Source organism: Vombatus ursinus, unplaced genomic scaffold (genome assembly GCF_900497805.2).
Source record: "Vombatus ursinus unplaced genomic scaffold, bare-nosed wombat genome assembly UNPS02014798.1, whole genome shotgun sequence".
NCBI lineage: Eukaryota > Metazoa > Chordata > Mammalia > Diprotodontia > Vombatidae > Vombatus > Vombatus ursinus.
Genome location: NW_020954576.1, coordinates 2,382,699 through 2,404,514, shown reverse-complemented (window position 1 = coordinate 2,404,514; position 21,816 = coordinate 2,382,699). Strand labels below are relative to the sequence as shown.

The 21,816-nt window shown below is 41.1% G+C and overlaps 1 protein-coding gene across 1 annotated transcript in view; it reads right to left on the bottom strand.

Annotated features, from left to right (window-relative positions):
• LOC114050030 (uncharacterized protein C1orf198-like) overlaps nt 1–18,060 on the bottom strand; it is a 50,457-nt gene extending 32,397 nt beyond the window's left edge. The window contains 1 exon segment of the mRNA XM_027871557.1: nt 17,681–18,060. Within this exon segment, the coding sequence (XP_027727358.1) occupies nt 17,681–18,031 (351 nt within the window). The 5' untranslated portion in view covers nt 18,032–18,060.
• Nucleotides 18,061–21,816: the final 3,756 nt, after the last annotated feature.

The window sequence follows — 21,816 nt, the reverse complement described above, 5'->3', positions numbered from 1 at the left end:
CATCCTCTGCTGCCTCTTTTTTCTCACCATTCTTTCACTCTTCAATACTTTGTAATAGGGCTTCCAAGACTGAAAGTTTCTTTAAAGACATTAATGACTTCCTTATCACTTCTGAAAGTAGAAGTTTCCCTCTCCTCCCTACCCAAGTGCTATCCTTAGTGCTTCCATCTCTCCTTACTCTCTTTCTTTTGGCGACCTCATCCACTCCCAATGTTTCAGTTATCTCTATACAAATAGTTCCCAAATCCATATCTCCATTTACAACCTTTCACCAAAGCTCCCCAATCAATCTCTCTATCCATACGTTCCAACAACTCGAACTAAACACATGCAAGATTCAATTCCTCATCTTCCCCCCAAAAAACTGCTCTTTCCCCAACTTTTAAAATTTCTGTGGATCATCCTCCCACCTAATTAGGCTCCTTAATCTTTTCTCTGGCATCCAATCAATTATTTGCCAAATCCTGTTGATTCTAGTTTCAAGACAGCTCCCTTGTCTGTCCTTTTTTTTGCTTTGACTCTAGCTACCCTAAATCAAGCTTTTATTAGACATATTCTCTCTCCATCCCATCCTTCACACTGCTAAATAATCATCTAATATAAACTCTGATCATATCACTCCTCTACTCCAAAAAAGAAAAAAAATCAATGAATCTCCATTATATAACAAATAAAAGATAAACTCACAATACTGGTATTTAAGACCCTCTATAATCTGGCTCCAGACTACCATTCTAGCCTTATTTGATATTATTCCCCACCATCTCAGGGGAATTAAAAAATTCCACTCTTTTCTTGCCCTCTCTCAAATCTAGGTATTTGCTTATTCCATCTCTGGTTAATGGAACAGATTCCATCTTATCTTTTTCTGTTGAAACTATTTCAAGGACAAACTCAGGTACTACCTCCTTCACTGAAATAACTTTCCTTGGCACCACCTTCTTCCTCTACCTCATCCCCAAAACAAAAGTGATTTCTGCTTTCTCCAATTCTCATAGCGCTTTGTCTGGAACTCACCTGTGTATCATTTCTTATTAATGTACCTATTATCCCCAACTCCCTTCCCCCTTCAACTACAGACACCTTCAGAGTAAGAACTCTGTCTTTTTTTTTTGTCTTCATATCCCTAGCCCTTGACTCTCAATACATGCCACATACTCATATTCATATTCTCTTTCTCTCTCTCTTTCCCTCTAGCTCTTTCAAACACACACACACACACACACACACACACACATGCTATTCAAGAGGATACCCCTCTTTGAATGACATAGACCTGAGAAATGGGGGGGGAGAATTGCTCCAAAATATGTAACTTTATTATCTTTTAAGTTCAAGTAACATTTATTTATTTGTTTGTTTGTTTGTTTATTTATTTATTTAATTGCACGGCAATTGGGGTTAAGTAACTTGCCCAGGGTCACACAGCTAGAAAGTGTCATGTGTCTGAGGCCACATTTGAACTCAGATCCTCCTGACTCCAGGGCCAGTGCTCTATCCAATGCACCACCTAGCTGCCCCTAGGTAAAAATCTATTATGTAGGACTAATCAATCAACAAGCATTTGTTTATATATTTACAAGAGCATGTATAGGTGACTCCCTTGTGGCACATTTCCCTTTTGGGAGGCCATGGAGGATATGGATTTTTTATCGTGTCATTTCTGGAGTTCCCTCCAGCAATGCACATTGTAACTCATCCATGCCTGACCATTTTGTGTATTTCTCATCCATGATCTCCCCAAAAGTTCACCACAGGGGGTTCACTTACATATACCTATGTAAATATAAAAATAAATGCTTGTTGAATGATTATAAATGAGTGCTTAATACATGTTAGTTGAATAGAAAAGAATAATAAGGATAGACATTTTAGAATAAGAATTGTCTTTTTAATTTTTTTTTTAAATTTTTTCTGTTTCAGGTCTGTTTTACTCAGGACGGGAGGTCTCCTCCTGGAAAGCCTGGATCCTCTAGTCATGGAACCTTAGCCTGTTGTCCACCCTGGATCCTATCAGTCTAAATCCCAGGGAATGGGAACAGCATCTGTCTTGGGAACAGTCAAGACTTGGGGGAGAACAATGGCCAGAGATTAGTGCTACCTGACCTAAAAAACTCAACAATGAGGCTGAACAGTTTGGCTGTCATTCATTCCTTCAACCATCACTGCCCCAGTCTGGAAAACAGATGATCTGCCTCACTGGCTAACGGAATCTGGGAGAAAGTCCATGAGACCATATTTCTCCCACATACTCCAACCAATTTGTTCCTAACTATAGGTTTTACTTGCACAGGTTTAAGAATTCAGAGGACTTGGAGTCAGGGTCCTACAAGGAATTAAGGGCTACAAAAGTTAAATACAAGATAGAAAGGGCAAAGGTTATATTATACTACTGGTTTAAAAAAAAAAGTAAGTTATTTTTACCCCTGCTTCTTCTCATTTCAGGAATCAAGTATCTGTTTATTCTTCCTCCCTTAGCCATAATATCAAATACTGACCTGGTATTTGTCATTTTCATTCATCATGAATGCATTTCAGATGTTGAAGTTCTAGAGGCTTATTTTCACCCCTGATAGAAGCAAAAGAATATTTCTGAGATGGTCACTGGCTTTTCATAGTCACCAAGCCAGATTCTGAAGCTTCAAAAACAAAACGCCATCTCCCAACTCCAGGCACTTTTACTACTTGTCCCCCATGCCTAGAATGTTCCTAATCCAAGCTCCTTTCCTTCAAAACTCTGATGAAATCTCACCTTCTGTAGGAGACCTCCCTACCCTGCTCATTCCCCAACCCTTCATCCACTACCTTCCCTCTTAGGTTACCCCTTCAATTTACTTTATACTGCTCTTTAAGAGAAGGGACTGTCTTTTACCTTTCTAAGTATCCCCAGCACTAGCACAGTACCTGGCACATAGTAGGCATTTAATACATGCTGATCAACTGCATATAGTCATTTGTATATTGTTCTCATTGGAACATGAGTTTCTTGAGGACAAGGATTACATTTTTGCCTTTATTTGTATCCTCAACATTTAGCTCAGCACCTGGAGCATAATAAGTGTAAGTGCTTGTTGACCAGCTACCAGTTCCAGCTTAAACAAAGATTCTCCAAACTGGCTAGTTTCCTTTCTCCATCCCAACCCTCCTATCCCAGTCTTCTCTAATTTCTTCTTTCAATACAAAAATCCTAAGTGCTGAGGTTCTAGAGTCTACTCTTATTTCATTCTGTCCCCGTTCCAAGCCATTGTCTCTGCAGCCTCTCCAATCGTTTGTAATGTTGTGATTATATCAGATTGGATATCCATAGCGTTGGAGCTACTGCCTCATACCCTTTGGCACTTTGGGCTCGATCTTCTGGATAAGGGGTGGAGAACTCCAAGAGTAGTTGGATTTGCTATTTAAGAACCTCTCAGGTAGGATAGCAAAAAAGGATGGGAGGAGGAAAAGACCTCTGAGTTTTGATGAGTGAATGAGTGTGTGTGTGTGTGTGTGTGTGTGTGTGTGAAAGAGAGCCAGAGACAGAGAGAGACAGACAGACAGACAAGAGAGAGGCATACATAGAGAAGGGGAGGAAGGGGGGGAGAGAAAGGGAGGGGAGAAGGAGACAGAAAGAGAGAGAGAGAGATGGGAGGAGGGGGAGATGTGTAGGGTATTGGGGAAAACTAAGTATAGAGGCTGTTTAAATGTCCTAGAGAAGTGCCCAAAAAAGAGAAAAAGTAAATTCCTTGCTTGGCCGTGTAAATGTAATACTAATTACAGCCCTTGATAAGAATGGCTTATCAGCCAAGTCTAATTATTAGATGCCTAATTATCATGTGTATCATTATATAAGTCAAGCTCATTTCACAGTATCCTTTGCATGCAATATCAAACTCCATACATTTATGCCTTGGTCTTCTGTTGCTCAGGGAGTATGATCATACATTCACAACCTTAACTAGTGAAAAGGAACACTGGCCACTCTCCCTCCCCTTTGCCATAAGATTCCAATTAAACCCAAATTATTTTTCAACTTACATATTTTGATCCTTCTGAAATGAAATGGGCTATTTTGTGAGATGCTGAATTTTCCATCACTGGAAACAGTCAGGCAAAGATTGGGAGGTTGTAGAAAGCATTCCAACATTAGGCAGGAAGTCAGGTTAAATGGCCTCTTAAGTCCCTTCCAACGCTAAGATCTTATGATTCCAAAACTCTTCAAGTTCTCCTTTGTAGTAACAAGGCAGCAGCATGAGTTTTCCAGGTGGGAAAATTGAGGCAAAGACCAGGGTCTAAGTCTTAGATTTGTGTAATCCTGAGCAAATCACTTCAACTGTTCTGACCAACCATTTCCTCATCTGGTGGTGCACTGGGAAGAGTTCTAGTCCTTTAATCAGGAACACTTGAGTTCAAATTCAGTTTTAGATACTCACCAGCTATGTGAATCTGGGCAGATCACTTCATTTCTATCTGCCTCAGTTCCCTCATCTTTAAAACGGGGATAATAACAGCACCTACTTTGTAAGGTTGTTGCACAACTCAAACAAGAGATTTGTAAGGTGCTTTCTAAACCTTAAAGCACTAAATAAATGCTAGTTCTTATTATAATCATCTATAAAATGGTGAGAATACTACCTGCCTTATATTACCTGCCTTGCAGATTATTGGGAGGGAAATGCTTTGTAAGCTTTAAATGACTGTATAAAATGAGAGCTATTATTTTATCACATAATTACTAGCTCTGGGATTATAATAAAATTTTCACTAAAGCAATTTTTAAAGGGGGGGAAGAATTCTTCTACTTAGAACTGTAAAATTCCACTGGCTTGGTAAATAAAATTCCACTGACTTGGTAAAGAGACCGATGAAGGCTATAAGTGAACTTAGTCATCCTCTTCAAGGAGGGCAAAAGAAAGACTAGAAGAGAATGGAATATAATCTTACTAGTGTCCTGCTATTTAAACATGAATTTCCTCCCAAATTGAAATTATGGACTTTGAAGCACTTCAGGTTCTACAAAGATTAAATCAAGACATTTAGTTCAGATTTTTGAAGCCAATCAAATACCACAAAGCAGATGCAAATCCTGTGGGGTTTGCACAAAGACCTGGGGAGGCAGCCAGCAGGCCTGTAATATCAATTCTCATTAGCCAAGAGTCTCAGGCCCATCAAAGCTTGGAGAATCATTGCACAGTCATCTTTCTTCCAAACCAGAGTCAAGTCTTTTGTTCACTCTTGAAAGAGACTGAATAAAGGGGTGGATTCCTCAGCTTTCTACAATTCTGTGCTCATAAAAATAATACAGCACTTTAAAATACACACACACACACACACACACCCCAAACCAAAGTATGATCTGATGTCAGCCATCAGCTGCAGACCCAAGCAGCAAAAAGCTTTCACAAGACAACAGGCTCTCCCAGCAGTTGGATACAAACGGCATCAGAATTTCAGAGTGGCAAATATTTTCTCACACGATAGCATCTTTCTTTTTCATCCCACCAGAACCAGCAGGCATACCAATGTGCCGCCAAGCACACTCTTCTCTAGCCAATTACATACAATTCTGTGGCACGCACCCCCCCCCCCACACACACCCCTCAAGACCTGAAATTCCCACTGAACCAAAACACAACTGAATTTCTACAACAAACCCATCCGATAACAACTTTACTCCTGGTTGCTACAGTGGTTGATGTCCTATTTTTTTTTTATGGTGCTGTTGGAATGCTCTCAGGAGATTCAAGTTTCCCTAGAAATAAGAAATTCACCATGGAGAGATGCTAAAGGAGGACAACTCAGACTTCTGCATTGTAGAAAGCAACAGAAGCACACAGTCCTGACATATTGGTGACACAATACTTGTTATCACTCTGAGGAGAACCTGAGAGAGAAGTTGAAGATGAGAAAAAGAGGCAAATGAAATGAATTTGAGACACACACACAGTATCTGACAATGAGGTGCCTGATCAACACAGAGGGGAGGCACTGACAGCTTCTCCAACAAAAGTTGTTAGGAAACCCAGATGAGCTGGTGCTTGTTCTCTCTCTCTCTCTCTCTCTCTCTCTCTCTCTCTCACACACACACACACACACACACATAAAACATCTTTTCTTCTGAAATGCCAGCAGCCTTTAACACTGCACTGTTCTCTTATCTGGGAACCCAACACCAACCAACATCGTCTTCCAAAAAGTCAAATGAGGCCTCAATGTGGCAATTGTTTCAATTCATAAAGCATTCTTTGCCAGGACCACTGGAAAGACATCTACCCCCACACCTACACTGAAGACAGTCAACAAGGTTTCTTCCTTGGTGGATAATGAACATCCATAGCAATCTCTTACAAAAGCCTCCCTGAGAAAAAGAAATGGGCCAAGAACCAAATGGTTATCAAAGCAAGCCTAAGAAGACACAGCTGAAAGCCAAATCTCCCATATCAATAAAGAAAGGAGCAGAGAACAGAACTAGCAATTAAAGAAGGGGGAAAATATTTTGAGACCTGTAAACACTTTTTAGACTGACTTTTAGTAACTTTTATTCTATTTTTGAGGAGGTTGGTGGGGGACAGTGATGACCTAGCAACACCTCCAAAGTAAACTTGAAATTCTAGAATTCTCCTCCATCACTCACTGCTCCAAAGATAGACTTACCTTGTACTTGACTTCAAAGTAAATAATCTTTTCTCTTTACATAGTTCATAGGACTTTTAACTAGAAAGGAACTCTGAAATCATCTAAGACCTATCCTCTCCATTATTGTGGAAGTTCTTTTATAAAAACTTCCTTAATCAAAAATTTCTCTGACCTGGCAGATAGATTGAGAGAGGTGCTCGAACAGAGTGCCCACCACAGTCACAAAGTATCAGAGGTGGAATTTGAATCCAAGCCCAATCTACAATGCTAATCTGCCTCTATAACCCCCTCATTACAGATGAAGAAGCTGAGGCACGGAGGAAAAATGACTAAAAGTCATGCTACTAGTAAGCAGCAGAACTGAGATTCAAACTCAAGTATTCTGACTAAATCTCAGACACTTCCCACTCACCACATTGCTCTCCATTCAAATTTAGTCTCTATATGTTCACATATATCAGTGTAGGGTAACAAACTCCTGGATTATCAGGACTCTATCTAACTTGTTCCATGTAGCATCTTAGTATGCAAAAAGGTGTTTAATGAATGCTTGAAGATGATGCAAGTTATCCTTAAAATATATCCATCTCAACCAAAGGGACCGATGTTCATCTTTTTCCAATACTGAGTACACAAGGATTTTTGTCCAACACTTGCTTTATCTACCCCCCCCCCATCTTTTTGACATGGAAAATAATAATCCTATGGCTCAAAGTGTTCAACTGATCAAAAGAGCTGGCTCATGAACCAACACAAGATTCAGGGGGCAGGTAACTAGCAAATTCCAGTGATTTAAGAATTATTTAATTTACTTTCTCTTCCCCATCTCCTGTCCTCATACACAGAGATATCAATATACATATTGATGGTCCCTCAAATACTCAAAATTCCCAATTAATCTACTTAATTCCTATGACCTACTCAACCTCAGCTAAACACTTGACCTTGCCAACACACACATGTTCTGCTTCACCTCCAAAATTCCTTTACTGGATCATAATCTGTTATCATTTCATCTTTCCTCATACCTTATGACCCCTAACCCTCTCCTTTGTCCTCACTATGACTTCCATTCCCATAATCCTCACCCTTTCTCTGTTCTTTCCCAGGCCACCACCTCTGCACTTGTTACACTCTTCTTCATGCCCTATCTTGACCCCTTGGTGGACCAACTCAACTCTACACCATGAAATTCCTCGACCCCTTCTATTGCCAATCATTCTCTGCCAACCCTCAACCCTAGATTACCGCCACCTTCCATGTCCTTTGTTTCCTGCACTGCTGAAGAGAGCTGGAGAAAAGTCACAAAAGGCATGCTGGCTAGACCTACTACAAATGCCTCAAATGGGTCCTCACTGTATCAAGGCAATCCTTTTACATCTCCCTAGTAAATTCACTATCCCACTCACCACGGTTGCTGATTCCAACATTCTTGTTTCTCTTCACTCCCCTACAGTACACTATCCCCCACTTAGACTGATGACTTTACTTCATACATCACATACCCAAAAAATGGCAATATTCAAAGAGAGCTCCCCCATTTCATCTCACAGTACAGTCATCTTCTCCTTCACTCCTGTTTCACATCAAAAGGTGGCCTTTCTCTTTGCCAAGGCAAATCCCTCTACATATATCCTTGATCTGATCTAATACCTTCCAACTTCTTCCACAAATTGTCTCTACAATTAATCTCACTCCCTCTTATCTTCTGTCTCTCTGTAAATATTTGCTCTTTCTCTACTGTCTAGAAACATGCCCATGTCCCCTTCCTAAAAAAACCCACTTCACTTTGTCCTACCATCTCCACTGGCTATCAGCCTATATATCTCTCTGCCCTTTCAGGGCTAAATTCCTTGAGAATTAAATTGAGAAATTCCTAGATACATCTACTTCCTCTCTTATCACTCTCTTCTAAATTATCTAACCTAAACAGGTAAAATAATTTACAATCTGACTTCTGACTTTATCATTCAACTGAAACTACCCTCTCCACAGTTACCAATGATTTCTTAATTGCTGCTCTAATGATCTTTTAAAAAATCTTCATCCTTCATGATCTCTCTGTAGTACTTCACATGGTTAATCACTTTCTCCTCCGTATATTTTCTCCTCTCTTGGTTTTCATGAGGCTACTCTCTCTTGGTTCACCATAGTCTAACCATGCTTTCTCAATTTCCTTTGCTAGTTCTTTATTCAGGTCATGCCTACTAACTCTTGGTGTTACTCAAGGCTCTGTCCTGAGCCCTTTTTTCACTCTCTACTACCACTTGGTGATCTCATCAGTTCCAATTGGTTCAATCAACATCTCTGCACATGGTTCCCAGATCTATATATCCAGTCTTAATCTCTCTCCTGAACTACAGTCATGCATCTTGGACATCTTGAATTGGATGTCCCATAGGTTCTTCAAACTTACCATATCTAAAACAGAACTCATTATCTCCCTTTCTAAGCCACCTCCCCCCAACTTCCTTATTATTGTCAAGCCTGAAATCACCTTTTGCTTAGACTATTGAAATAGCTTTCTAACTGGCCTCTTTGCCTCAAATCTCTCCCCATTCCAATTCATCGTCCTCTCAGCTGCTAAGATTATACTTCTAAACAGCATGTACAACCATGTCACCACTCTGTTTCACCACCCCCCCTTCACCTCCACTCGGCTTAATAAGCTGCAGTCACTCCTTAATACTTCCAGGATCAAATATATTGTTTGGCACTTAAAACTCATAACCTGGTTCCTTCCTACATTTCCACTCATCTTACACTTTACTACCCTCTCAATAGGTATGGAATAAATAGCAACTCCAGAGATTCATCAGAATACCTGCTCAACCATATCATTCCAAATCCTGCTTGTACTACACAAGAGGTTTACTGTACCTACTGTACTGTGATGTACTTATATTTGTGATGGACACTTGATTGTTGAGTTGAGGGACACTCAACAATCCAACTGTAGGTCATTAGAGTGGTCTATCCAGCTGTGGGCCACAACAATGGACTACTTCCACTTGTCTTTCCTAGAATCACACTCCAACTCTGGTCTTCATGTCTTCACACTAGCTGGCTCCCATGCCTAGACTGTTCTGTACTCTCACTTCTGACTCTTAGTTTCTCTGGTTTCTTTCGAGACAGTTCAACCCCACCTTCTGCAGGTGGCCTTTCCTCCTAAAGTGTTTCCAGATGCCATTACTTTTGTCTTTTACGTCACCTTCCACCATGTGTGTATGTCTGTATATACACGTATGCATATATGTATATGTGTATAGGCATACACAACACGTATATGTATGTACACATACATGTGTGTAGATATGTATTTTGTGTGTACTTAGTTATTTTCATGTCATCTCCCCCACTGGAATACATGTTCCTTGAGAGAAATAACTGTTTTTAGATTTCTTTGTATTCCCAATGCTTAGCCTATTGCTTAGCACATAGTAAATGCTTCATAAATAATTGCTTATTGATTGATTAACTTCCACACTGATACACTATTTAACCACTTTAGTAGGTCAACTGCCCATCACAAACCTTCATGAAGTAAACCTCATATGTAGCATGAGCTGGGTCTGAAATGATTGAGTTGCTTGAGTATTCTGGATAAGAGTTGCTATTTATATCAAATCTATCTCAACTGGCAATTATTTAGAGACTGAATACAATAAATGAAACACTTTTATGAATATAATTTGATCTCTTTTTGTAATTCAGAAGGTGTTTCAATACCATGCAATACTTTGTGATCATCATTGGAAGTACTAAAGTTGAGTGTACTAGTATCCAACTATGACTGTGGTGCTGACTGTGGGTTATCAAAGGAGCCACGGAAAGGGTCCTGGAATTAGCATCAGAGGACCTGGACCCAAATCCCAGCTCTGCTACTTACTATTTACTATCTCATTGGAGAAGGAAATGGCAAACCACTCCAGTATCTTTGCCAAGAAAACCCCCAAAATGGTGTCCCAAAGAGTCAGACGTGACTGAAATGCCTCAACAACCTGATCGTACCTTCTATGAGACTCAGTTTCCTTATCTGTAAAATGGAAAGAATACCTGCTCTATATATTCAGATGGTTCAATGAATAGAGTGCTGGACTTCAGGTCAAGAAACCCTGGATTCAAATCCAGTTTCAGCTATGTACTACGTGTGCAACCTTGGACAAGTCACTTCATCTCTGGGCAATTTCTTCAACGGTAACGTGGCAGTTATAGAGATAGTGTGGAATAGTAGATGGAGTGTTGGACTCGGAAGACCTGGGTTCAAATCCCATCCCAGACACTTATTAGCTGTGTGACCCAGGGCAAGTCGCTTAACCTCCATGGTACAGTGGAAAGGGCATTACTCTCTACATGATGCTAGACAATTCAGTTCACTTCTTTGGACTTTAGTGTCTTTGTTTGTAAAATAATGGAACTAGACTAAATCAGTTATGAGGTCTTTAATAATAAGACTATTTAACAATAAGATTAAAACAGATTGTACTCTTTGGTCTACTGTATATGCTGAATGTATAAGAAAATAAGAGTGACTCAGAGTACAGGTTTCTAAGTCTATGTTTCTATGTTCTACTAATTCATAGACAGATCTGCATTGGTGGAGGTAGGCTACACATAGGAAGCTCCCCACTCCATGAAAATCACAAGCCTACATACTCCTACTCATACCTACCTCATACATGTACTACCTCATACCTACATACATGCACTACACACTTCTATACAGGCACATGCCTACATACTCATACTACATGCCTCCTACATACATGCACTATATACGTCATGATTTTTTGTAGAGATTGCTTTGTAAACTTTAAAGTGATTATCCATTACTATTTTATTATTGATTAATGAAATGTCGTATTTCAGTTGTAAAGATAAGCAAAAATATTGAGAAATACCCCAATCTACCTGGAATGTGGTCGAGAACAGACATGAGGGTCTTGGCAAATTCTAGTCAGAGTAGGAACCGAAGCTCACTGTTCCATGTGGAATCTACAGTACAGGCTCCTGTGTTTCATAGGTAAAGTAGTTTGCCCAGCTAAATGCAAGGCTTAACTACTGAGTGGTTGCCCAGTACCCCAAAAGTAGAAACATGGTAGGAAAACTATCTGGTCTCCCAAAGCACCGATCTATTCAAAGACTAAACACAGTGCCCCTGCTGTATTTATTTTTACATTTTGAAAATGGTTCGTGTATCTGTAAGACAAAGTGGAATGATTACAATGTGCTCTTCTGTAACAAATGCCTGTTTAGGGACTGTTACCTATACTTTAAAAAATGCATCTTTGTTCTTCCTCTGGGCCTGCAATATATTTAGCCTTGCTGAGGTCAGACAATTTCCATAACTGGATAAGCAAACCTATAATTCCAACAGCAAAAATGTACCACTAATGATTTAATCTATAAGTAAGCAACATCATGAATTAAAAAAAAATAGGATCTTCAACCTCCCTAGATCATAACAATCACAAACTCTCAGCTTTACTGAAGGGCTTCCCAGAGTCTCATCGCACGTGGAAAAATGGAGGAAGAAAAGAAGAAAATTAGGAAAAGAGCAGGGGGGAGGGATGAGGAGAGAAGAAAGGGTGATAAAAGGGAAAGTTTTTATGATGACAAGAGTTATAAAACATTTATGTTTCATATACGAGTCTTCAAATTGGTCTGCCTAGACTCCTTGTGTGTGTGTATGTGTTGTGTGTATTATTCACATACATATATTTTAAGAAAAACAATGTATTGAAAAACAAAGGCCTGAACTGAAAGTTTTCTAAATACATCTATCAAGAACCTTTTATTGTACTGAGAAAGACACTAGGGTTTTGTGGAGAGAGAAACATAAGATTTAAAACTCTCTCCAGCCCTGCTACTCATCCCCTGTGTGATAGTGAACAAGTCACTTAATTTGTCTGCACCTCTGTTTCTTGGCAGTCAGTGGGTCACCTCTGTTCCCTAGGGAGCTGTGCTGATTAATGAGCCTGTCTGTATAGTGCCTGAAAACAAAAAGAGAAGACAGCCCCCTGTCTGCCTAGAGTAATCTCCTCTTCCCACCTGCTCAATATGTGCTCAGCTCTCAGAGCCTTCTTTGTAAGAATGCCAGTTCAGGTGTCACTATCACTCAACATCCACTTCACAGACAGTTCAAATGAAAATGACTTCTGATGGAGGAGGGTGAGGGGAAAGGAAGAGGGCAGTATGTGAATCTAGAAGTAGTCTACCTTTTCTTGTTTATGGCACAATGAGGATAGATACCACAATGGCCTTGTAACTCAATGGAATCTTTTCAGGATGACCTTTCAAGGTAGTTAGTACCCAGTAGTCAGAACCTACTATTCAAGACAGAGATAAGGAAAGTTAACATCTGTCCTAGAGTCTTTTTTGGAAAATGAATCAGCCAGAGAGAAGGTGGACATCATAATTATATATTCCACCTCCAAAAAAACAATGGCACCAAAGCACAAAATTCAGATGATTTCAACTCCTTGGCAAAAGCCTGGAGAAGACACAAGATGAAAGTTTTTTGTGTTGTTATAGATCTGGTTTCCAGAACCTAAACATTCAGATTATTAGTAATATTAAAAAGGACACTTGAGAAGATAGAAGGGTCACAGGTCTCATTTCAAGAAGCAAAATGTTCAAATTATTGTTACCCCAAAAAAACCCTGATATTTATATATTATTATATGGTTTACAAACTGTTTTCCATACAATTATCTCATCTGCTCTTCAGAATCACCCTGTGAGACAAGTAAGGCAAGTGTTATTGGCCCCAAATTACAGGTGAAGAACCTGAGGCTAAAAGTGATTAGGTGACCTTTCCAAGCTTACAAAACTACTAAGTGTCTGAGTCAAGCTTTGAAATCAGGTTTTCTAAGGTTGGTGCTCTTTTCACTATACAATGGAGAGGAAAAACCCACAAATATTTACTGAGGGCCTAATATAAAGCACCCTATTATGTATGATAATAATAGCATATGAAAAAGAACTCCAAAATGAAATGGGTTGAAGATACATGGTTGGCGCCTGGATAGGTTTGTCATCCATACTGACCTCAAAATGACACTCTTTAAACTATCACGTGGGAAGGCTTAGTATGTCTTCAGGAGTTGGAAGGAGGCAGTTGCTCCAAACTGCTTGCTCCAAAATCTGGCTTCAACCTACCCTTCCAGTCTTATTTCCTGGTACTATCTTTCAACATACCCACTCTACCTTCTAGACAAACTGGCCTGTTAGCTGTCCCCAAAATCTGACATTCCATTTCCTATCTCCATGTATTTGTAATCTTTCTTTTCTTCCTCCATCTTTCATTCTCCTATGTCTCCCTTCAAGGCTCAGCTTAGGAGCTTCTTATCGGACCTCTGCTGTTCCTCTCTGGGTTCCCATTCCCACTTGTTAGAGCTCTTTCTCAAATTACCTTGTACTTACTCATCTGGGTGTGTGGCATATTGCCTATTATAATGTACACTTCTTAAGGGCTAGAACTATTTTTTTTTATCCTCCATGGCTGCAACAATACCTTGCAAAAAGGAGGCATTCAATAAATGTCTACTGAATTGAAATAAATCAAGATGCCCATCAAGGGCAGAAATGGGGATGCCATTCCTCTTTGCTTTCAGATATTTTACAGACTCATTCTAAGAGTAGCAGCAACCTAAAACTCACAGACAGTGGGCTCCTTGTGGAATCATGAGAAATAGTACCAAATTCCAGGGATCTAGGACTTAAGAGCTAGAATTCAAAGATTACTTTTCATGGAATATTGGGGGAACCAACTATTTAACCATAAGTTCTTTAAAAAGCATATCCTACAACAAGAACATCCATGCCAGTGTCACGAAAAACTTACACAATGGTACCAAACTGATAAGTTTGGGTGAGTGTGCTGGGAAGGTGGGAGACCAAGGGAAGAGGCAGGTAAAGAGTGAGTCACCATACTATCAAGTAGGAAAAGTCCCAACCATCCATCTGCCTGTGATTGCTAGAAGCCAAAAATGACAATTGCCACATTTTACTATACTGGAAGTAATATTATTTCTGAGTAGTTTATCAAGGTCACCAAATCAGGTTATCAAAGTAGAATGAGTCAACAAGCTCTAGTGGTCTTTTTAAAGGTTTCCATTTCATTGTTCGTTACATGATAGAAAGCAGGGAAGGAAAAATGAGGTATACCACTAAAGCTTCCAAAATGCAAATGCCTGACCCCTAGAAGAAAGATTTACTAACAATTTGTATTCAAATTGCAAGAGGACCAAGGTAATTGAGACATGATAGGAAGAGTCATCCTGTTAAGAGCATTGATCTCATAATGTACCTTGAATGTGTTACCATGATGTTGGCCCCAAAGAAAGCATTTTCACAGTCACAAAAACCTAACTATGCTATGATATGAATGCCCCTAAGGCTCAGGAAGTACTTGGTAGATTGACTACTAAGAAAGTAAGAGCCCAGGCAATATAGAAAGTTAACTTCTACAGGCTAAAAGGGCAGAGCTATCAGTCAACATGTTTTACTGAGCTATTATAATATATAGAAAACATTCAGCAAGGCAAAGGCAAAACTTAAAACAGAACCAGGAAAACTTTCTGGCTCCTAGATAGCTGTATTAAAAAATATATATATATATATATATTCAAAATGCACCTGGGCCTTCAAGAATTTGTTAGGGTGATATGAATTTCAATCCCTGACAATTCCCTTAGGTGATGCCAAGACCTTCTACTATAGGGAATGAGAGGTCTAGGATACAATATATAAACTAGTGTTGCTACAGGTTGGCCATCATTGTCAGTGTCCTAGGCAACCCATAGCCCAAAATCTGGGATTCTTGGACCAATACCGGGGGAAGAGGTACAGTTCAATACTAGGTATGGCAGAACACATTCTAACCTGTAATGATTTCAAACCTGGGACCCCCAAAGGAGACAAACCAGTTCCAGTGTTCTTTCTTGCATTCAACTCTACTCTTAATTGCTCCAACACCTCCCCACTCTAACCCTTTGGCCATGACCAGGAAATTACCATAGGCCCTAGTCCCTAGAGAAGATCACCTGAAGCAGAAGCAATTCCACTGGACTTAGTCTATTTCCAACTTATATTTTTAGGGTGCTTCCTGAGGGGGCCTGTCCAGCCCAGTGAGATGAGTGCCAAACACCTTAAGCTTGTTAAACTGTGGTACACCACATAATTCCCAAAGTACCTCCTATGGGGTAAGATTTAGCCTGTATGCTTTACAACTTCTGTGCTGAGATTTTTCTGGCACATTCCTATGCTTGTCACAGTACAGAATCCATGTTAGCAGCCATTTTTGCAAAGGTAAGAATAAGCTTTGAAACAGAAGACTAGTGTGCTCCTGCAGGATTATAAGATGGGCAGCCAGGGCTAATTTGTAGTTCCATTTGCTTTTAAATCTCATTAAAGGTATAAGTTTAGGTGCAGCTTAACTTGGTATCTGACCAAAGGACTCCAGGGAGAGAAAGAAAATAATTTGGCTAGTTTTGTGAAAGAGATTATGTACCATGTTATGTGTTTATGTTTATTTTGATATATAAATACATATAAAGTATTCATAGGCTGGTATAGGAAAGTATTTAGTTATTTTTCAAGATATGTATTTCTAAAAATATTTATTTCACCGCCTATTCACATATTCATAAGTCTTCCAAAAGATGTTAGTGCTTACTTTTCCATAGCCCAAGTCTGAGCAGCCAAGTACAGCACCATGTGTGCTAGAGACGCCTATCTTCATACTGAAGACTTTTCTGAGTAGGAATAACTTTAAAAAAAAAAAACACCCTATACTTTTGGCTTGCTTTTTTGCTACACCCATTTTTTCCTGGCAAAACTATTATATAGCTCAATGGAGAATTTTCTTTTAATTCTTCCAGAATAAGGTAGCGTTGGCAGTAAATGCCTATGTTTTCACACTTTCCTTTCACTAAAATGAGACTGTTTCACAGGAATAAATGCCACAACACACATAAATTGGATTTAAACTTCACTCTTAGGTGAATGACTTCAGGAGACAGCATCTTCCTGGCTCAATACATGTTGGCTCCAACCTTCATACCTGATAGCTCATGTACTGCTCTTCTATTATATATTTGATGATTTTAGCTTAAGTGATTAAGTGATTATGGGACAGATGCTCCTGCTGCTGTCTGATGCCTAAGCCTACTGGGTCAGAGTATACAGCCACTGTATATTTCCAAACCACAAAAGGGCAGGCAGTTTTCTGTAACTAAGTGCTCTGGCTTTGGTGGCTATTAGTTCCCATTTTTTTCTTTCTGGTTTCAAAGGTTACTTGCCCCATACCCTAGACAACTGTACACAATTTGACTGCAGGATCATATGTCAAGAGGCTTATGAACGCTGCTATCTGTGGCTTGGAAGAGGGCATTTAAATTGGGAGAGAGCAGTTAAATTAACCCTACCTTGGTATTTCAGTTGATAAATGGGAGCATGATGCTTGTCCCAAACAGTAGCTTGCGCTTAAGGCTTTTACTGGTTTTTAGGTCTTTTCTCACCAGGCTTCTGCTTGTCCCCTAGTAGTTAGTTTCTACCCTCTCAACTCCTTTTCCTACTTTACCAATAATGAAAAGGTGCTTTCGATTAAGGTAATATATAGGGAAACCTTCCTTGTACACTTTAATGGTCAGAGCTATTATCTTTCTGGTGTCTCTTGCTGGAGGCAGGTAAAATAAATAGACGATCTTTACAAAGGTTCCCTTCCAGTCCAGGACCCCAGAGCCAGAGTCTAGGTGGATATATTCTCCCCTCCTTCTTTGAGTCCAGTCTCTCCTGCAGGTCAGATTTTAGCTCTGCCTTATTCTGGGAAGCCTTTTCATACCCAGTCCCAAATTAACCTAGGGCAGGTAACAAAGATACCACAGAGTAGGTGTTCTGACCTAACTGGGGAGGATTTAGGGGTTTGGGGATAGGGCGCTAGGCAGGAGAACGATGCAAGGCACACCTGCAGCCCCCCATCCCTACCCCCGGGTGTGTACCCCTTCCCACCTCCTCCCTCCTCCCTCCTCCCTCCTGGTCTCAGTGCGAGCTCCCCAGTTACCTCGTCTCCGAAATGCACGACCTTCTGGCCCGTGGACACCCGCAGGTTGGGGTAGCAGGAAGGGGTCTGGTCCCGGGAGGCCCCGGCGGCGCGATGCGCGGCGTAGCGGGCCTGGATGTGGGGCTCCACCATGCACTTGTCGATGATCTCGTCCTGCTGCTTGGGGGGCAGCCGCTCCCACTCGGGCCCTTACTTCTCGCGGATCTTCTCCTTGTCTTGCATGATCTTCCTGGCCATGGGGCTCAGCGAGGAGAAGCAGGTAAAGCGCTTTCGCTCCTTGTCGTCCAGCGGCCGGTTCCCGTTCATGACCGCCGTACGGGAGGCTGCAATCGCCGCCGCCATAGAGGCCATGGCCACGGACCCTTGGCCTTGCTCTGCCTGCCCACCGCCCGGCTACCCCTTTCCCTCCACGCCTCCGCCACGCTCTGGCCGCCGTCTGCCTGAGCCTGCGCCTCTCCCTCTCTGGCTCGGGAGCTAGAAGGCAGGAAGGGAAGATGCCAGATAAAGCTAAGGACCTCCTCTCCACCCTCCTCCTACCCTCCCTTCCCGGGTAAACGCCTCCCTTCCTCTCTGGCTCTCTACTCCCTGTTCTGTCCACTCCTCCAGGTCCCTCCTCTCCCCGGGACTTCCTTTCTTTCCTTCCTTCCTTCCTCCTTCCTCCTCCTTCGTTTACAGGACCTCCTCTCTCCCACTCTCTAGGTTGCCTCGGACTCTCCCAATTCCCTTATCTCTTGTTTTCCTCCACCCTCTTCTTCCTTCTTTCCTGGTCTCCTCCTCTCCGAGTCGGCTCCTCCCCCTTGCAAACACCTCTCCACTCCTCCCAGCTGCAGACACGCCTCCTTCCTCTCCCGTCTCCTCCTCATTCCAGCTGTGGCGCCCCATCTTTTCCACTCCAAGCATCATCAGCCCATCTCACCGACCTGGGAGCCTCCCGGCCCCTGGGCCTCTTGTTTGTGAGTGTTGCTGAGGCCTAATCAAGTGTTTGTTCTTATGGATATTTCGTTGGGATGGTTTGCTGTGGGATTTGATTTAACCCAACTAACATTTATTAAGTGGCTATTCTGTGCAGAACCCTGGGATAGACTCTGGGGAAAACAAAGTTTAGATAACACATGCTCTCCTGGAGCTCTTCCCTGTCCCGGCCCCCAGTTGGAGGATATGACACATACACAAACAGAAATGAGTAGATTGAGGAAGAGTGTTGGATTTGGAGTCTAAGTATGCAAATCTTTGCATGTCCATTAGACTTCCATTAGACTGTGAGCTCCTTGAGAGCAGGGAACTGGTTTTTTTTTTTGACCTTTCTTTGTATGGCCAGCTATTAGCACCATGCCAGGCACATAGTAGGAGCTTCATAAATGCTAGTTGACAGACCTGTGTGACCTTGGACAAGTCACTGAAATCTAGGCCTTAGTTTCTCAGCTATAATATGAAGACATTGTACTAGATGGCCTCTAAGGTAGTAGTAACAATAATAATAATAATAACTAACACTTACATTGTGCCAGGTACTTTACAATTATCTCATTTGATCCTCACAACAACCCTGGGAGGTATGTGCTATTACCATTTTGCAGATGAGGAATCCAAGGCAAACAGAGATTATGGAACTTGCACAGGGTAAGACAGCTAGCAAGTTTCTGAGGCAAGATTTGATTTCAGGTCTTCCTGACTTCAGGCTCAGTGCTCTATCCACTGGGCAACCAAATTGATTTGTATATTGAAGTTCATAGGATCCTAGATAGGAGCAGCCAGGTGTAGAGATATAGAATGATAGAGATAGTGGGGATAGAAGTATCAAGTGAGGGTTTTTTTTTTCTGCAATGGGGAAGACATGGGCATGTTTATAGCTGTAGGGAATAAGCCAGTAGGTAGGGAGAGATTGAAAATAAGTGATAGAGTATAAATGACAACCACAGGTGACCTTCAGGAGCCATCCTTGACTCCTTGCTGTATCTTAGCCCCACCCCACCCCCATGTCCAATCTGTTGCCAAGGACTGTCAACTTTACCTTTGCAACATCTCTCATAAATATGCCCCTTTTTTACCTCCAACATTGTCACAACTCTAATGCAGGCCCCCATTGCCTCATGCCTGGATTACTGCAGTAGGCTGTTGGTGGGTGTGCCTGCTTCAAGACTCTCCCCACTGCAGTCCATCCTCCATTCAGCCACTACAGTGATTTTCTTAAATTGAAGGTCTGATCACATGCACCCGAGCAAGGGTGGGAGGGGGATGGGGTGGGGTAGGAATCAATAAATTCTAGTGGCTTCTTATTGCCTCCAGGAACAAATGCAAAATGCTCTGTTTGGCATTCAAAGACTTTCATAGCCTAGCCCCCTCCTACCTCTCCAGTCTTCTTACACCTTACTCTGTGGTGACATATATAGTCTTTCTTCCAGTGACATTGGCCTTCTGGCTGTTCCATGAACAAGACACTCCATTTCTCAGCTCCCATTTTCTCTGGCTGTCCTCCATGCCTGAAGTGTTCTCCCTCGTCCTCTCCAACCACTGACCTCCTTGGCTATTTTGAAGTCCCAACTAAAATCCCACCTTCTATAGGAAGTCTTCCCCATCCCTTCTTAATTCCAGTGACTTCCCTCTATTATTTCCTATTTATCCTGTATCTGACTTGTTTTTTGTGTATATTTGTTTGCATGTTATTTTCCCCATTCCATTGTAAACTCTTTGAAGGAGTGACTGTCTTCTTTTTGTATCCCCAATGCTTGGCACATATTAGATGATTGATAAATCTTAATTGATTGACTGGATGACAGAGGGGACAGACTGTTGGAGGAGATGGAAAGGAATGGAGTTGAGCAGGTAGAGGAGTTAGTCTTGGTAAAGAGTAAGTGGACCTCTTCATGTGAGGCAGGGGTGAAGGAAGAGTTAGTGGCAGAAGGTATATGAATGATATGACATGAGGAAGCAGGGAGAAGAGGAAGCTCATGGTGAATGGCTTAAATTTTTCTGTGAAATATGAGGCAAGGTTCTCAGCTGAGAGAAGCTGAGGGGAGAGAGGGAGCTCTGGGAGGCTTAAGGAGGGATAAAAAGGTTTGGAAGAATCGATTTTGGAGAGTGGGATAGTGAGTTGATAAGGGCGATATAGAAGGATTGCCTAGCAACAGTGAGAGCCCAATTGAAGTCGTGCAACATATATTTGTAGTGGAACCAGTTAGAATGGTTGCATGATTTTTCTCTCCTTTGCTCAGCAGTGTGTGAGTAGGAGCAAAGACAGTGAATGGTGGGAATGATCCAAGGCAGAAGCTTGGCAGGGTATAATCAGTAAAATGATAAGGGAACTGGGGATTCAAGAAAGCAGGACAGTATAGAGTTGAATTGGTTCACCAAGGGGTCAAGATGACAAAAAGAGGAGAGAATGGCTAGCGTAGAGGAGATAGCTTAGGAGATAACTGAGGGATGAAGTCATGGTCCTGATGAAAAGTAGAGTTTTGTAAGGGAAGGCAGAGGGAAAGGTGAAAAGTTAACAGATTATGATTGGAGAAGGGGATAGGCCAGAAAACTTGAGACCATAAGATGGACTTGAGACTTGCATATGAACTTGTTACCAGGATTGTATTTTGGTCTACCTAAAGTAGCAAAAGCACTGACTTTGTTTCATTCCACAAGAAATGATAAACTTTGTTTTGGCACATCTTATCTGTTCAGTGATTATGTTTGATAATAATAATGCAACTGGAGTTAAGAAATCACAGAAAGTTTTAATAGCTACATCTTTGTAGCTTTGTAACTGAACAGAGCAGGAAAAAAAAATACATTGTAGTATTCAATGTTACTGGACAGAATTTCAATGCCTTGCATATATTAAAGCCTATAGAAATGAAGATTTTATATCTGTATCTATACACACATATGCATATATGTATTGTATATTTACATATATGAGTATGTATCCCCTATCCATTTGGCAACCAAAATGACATCAGCAAACACGACATAAACAGTGGAGAATGGTAGAAATTTAGGCAGGAGAAGATGTTAACTTGTCAACAAAGTTCTACATTCCAGCTAATTATTGATTTTCCCTTTGAGGGGTAAGGATACTTCCATAAAGAATGAGAAGGAAGAGCCTGCAAAGTGTTGTTTTCAATGTAAGAAAAGTCTATTTGAAAATC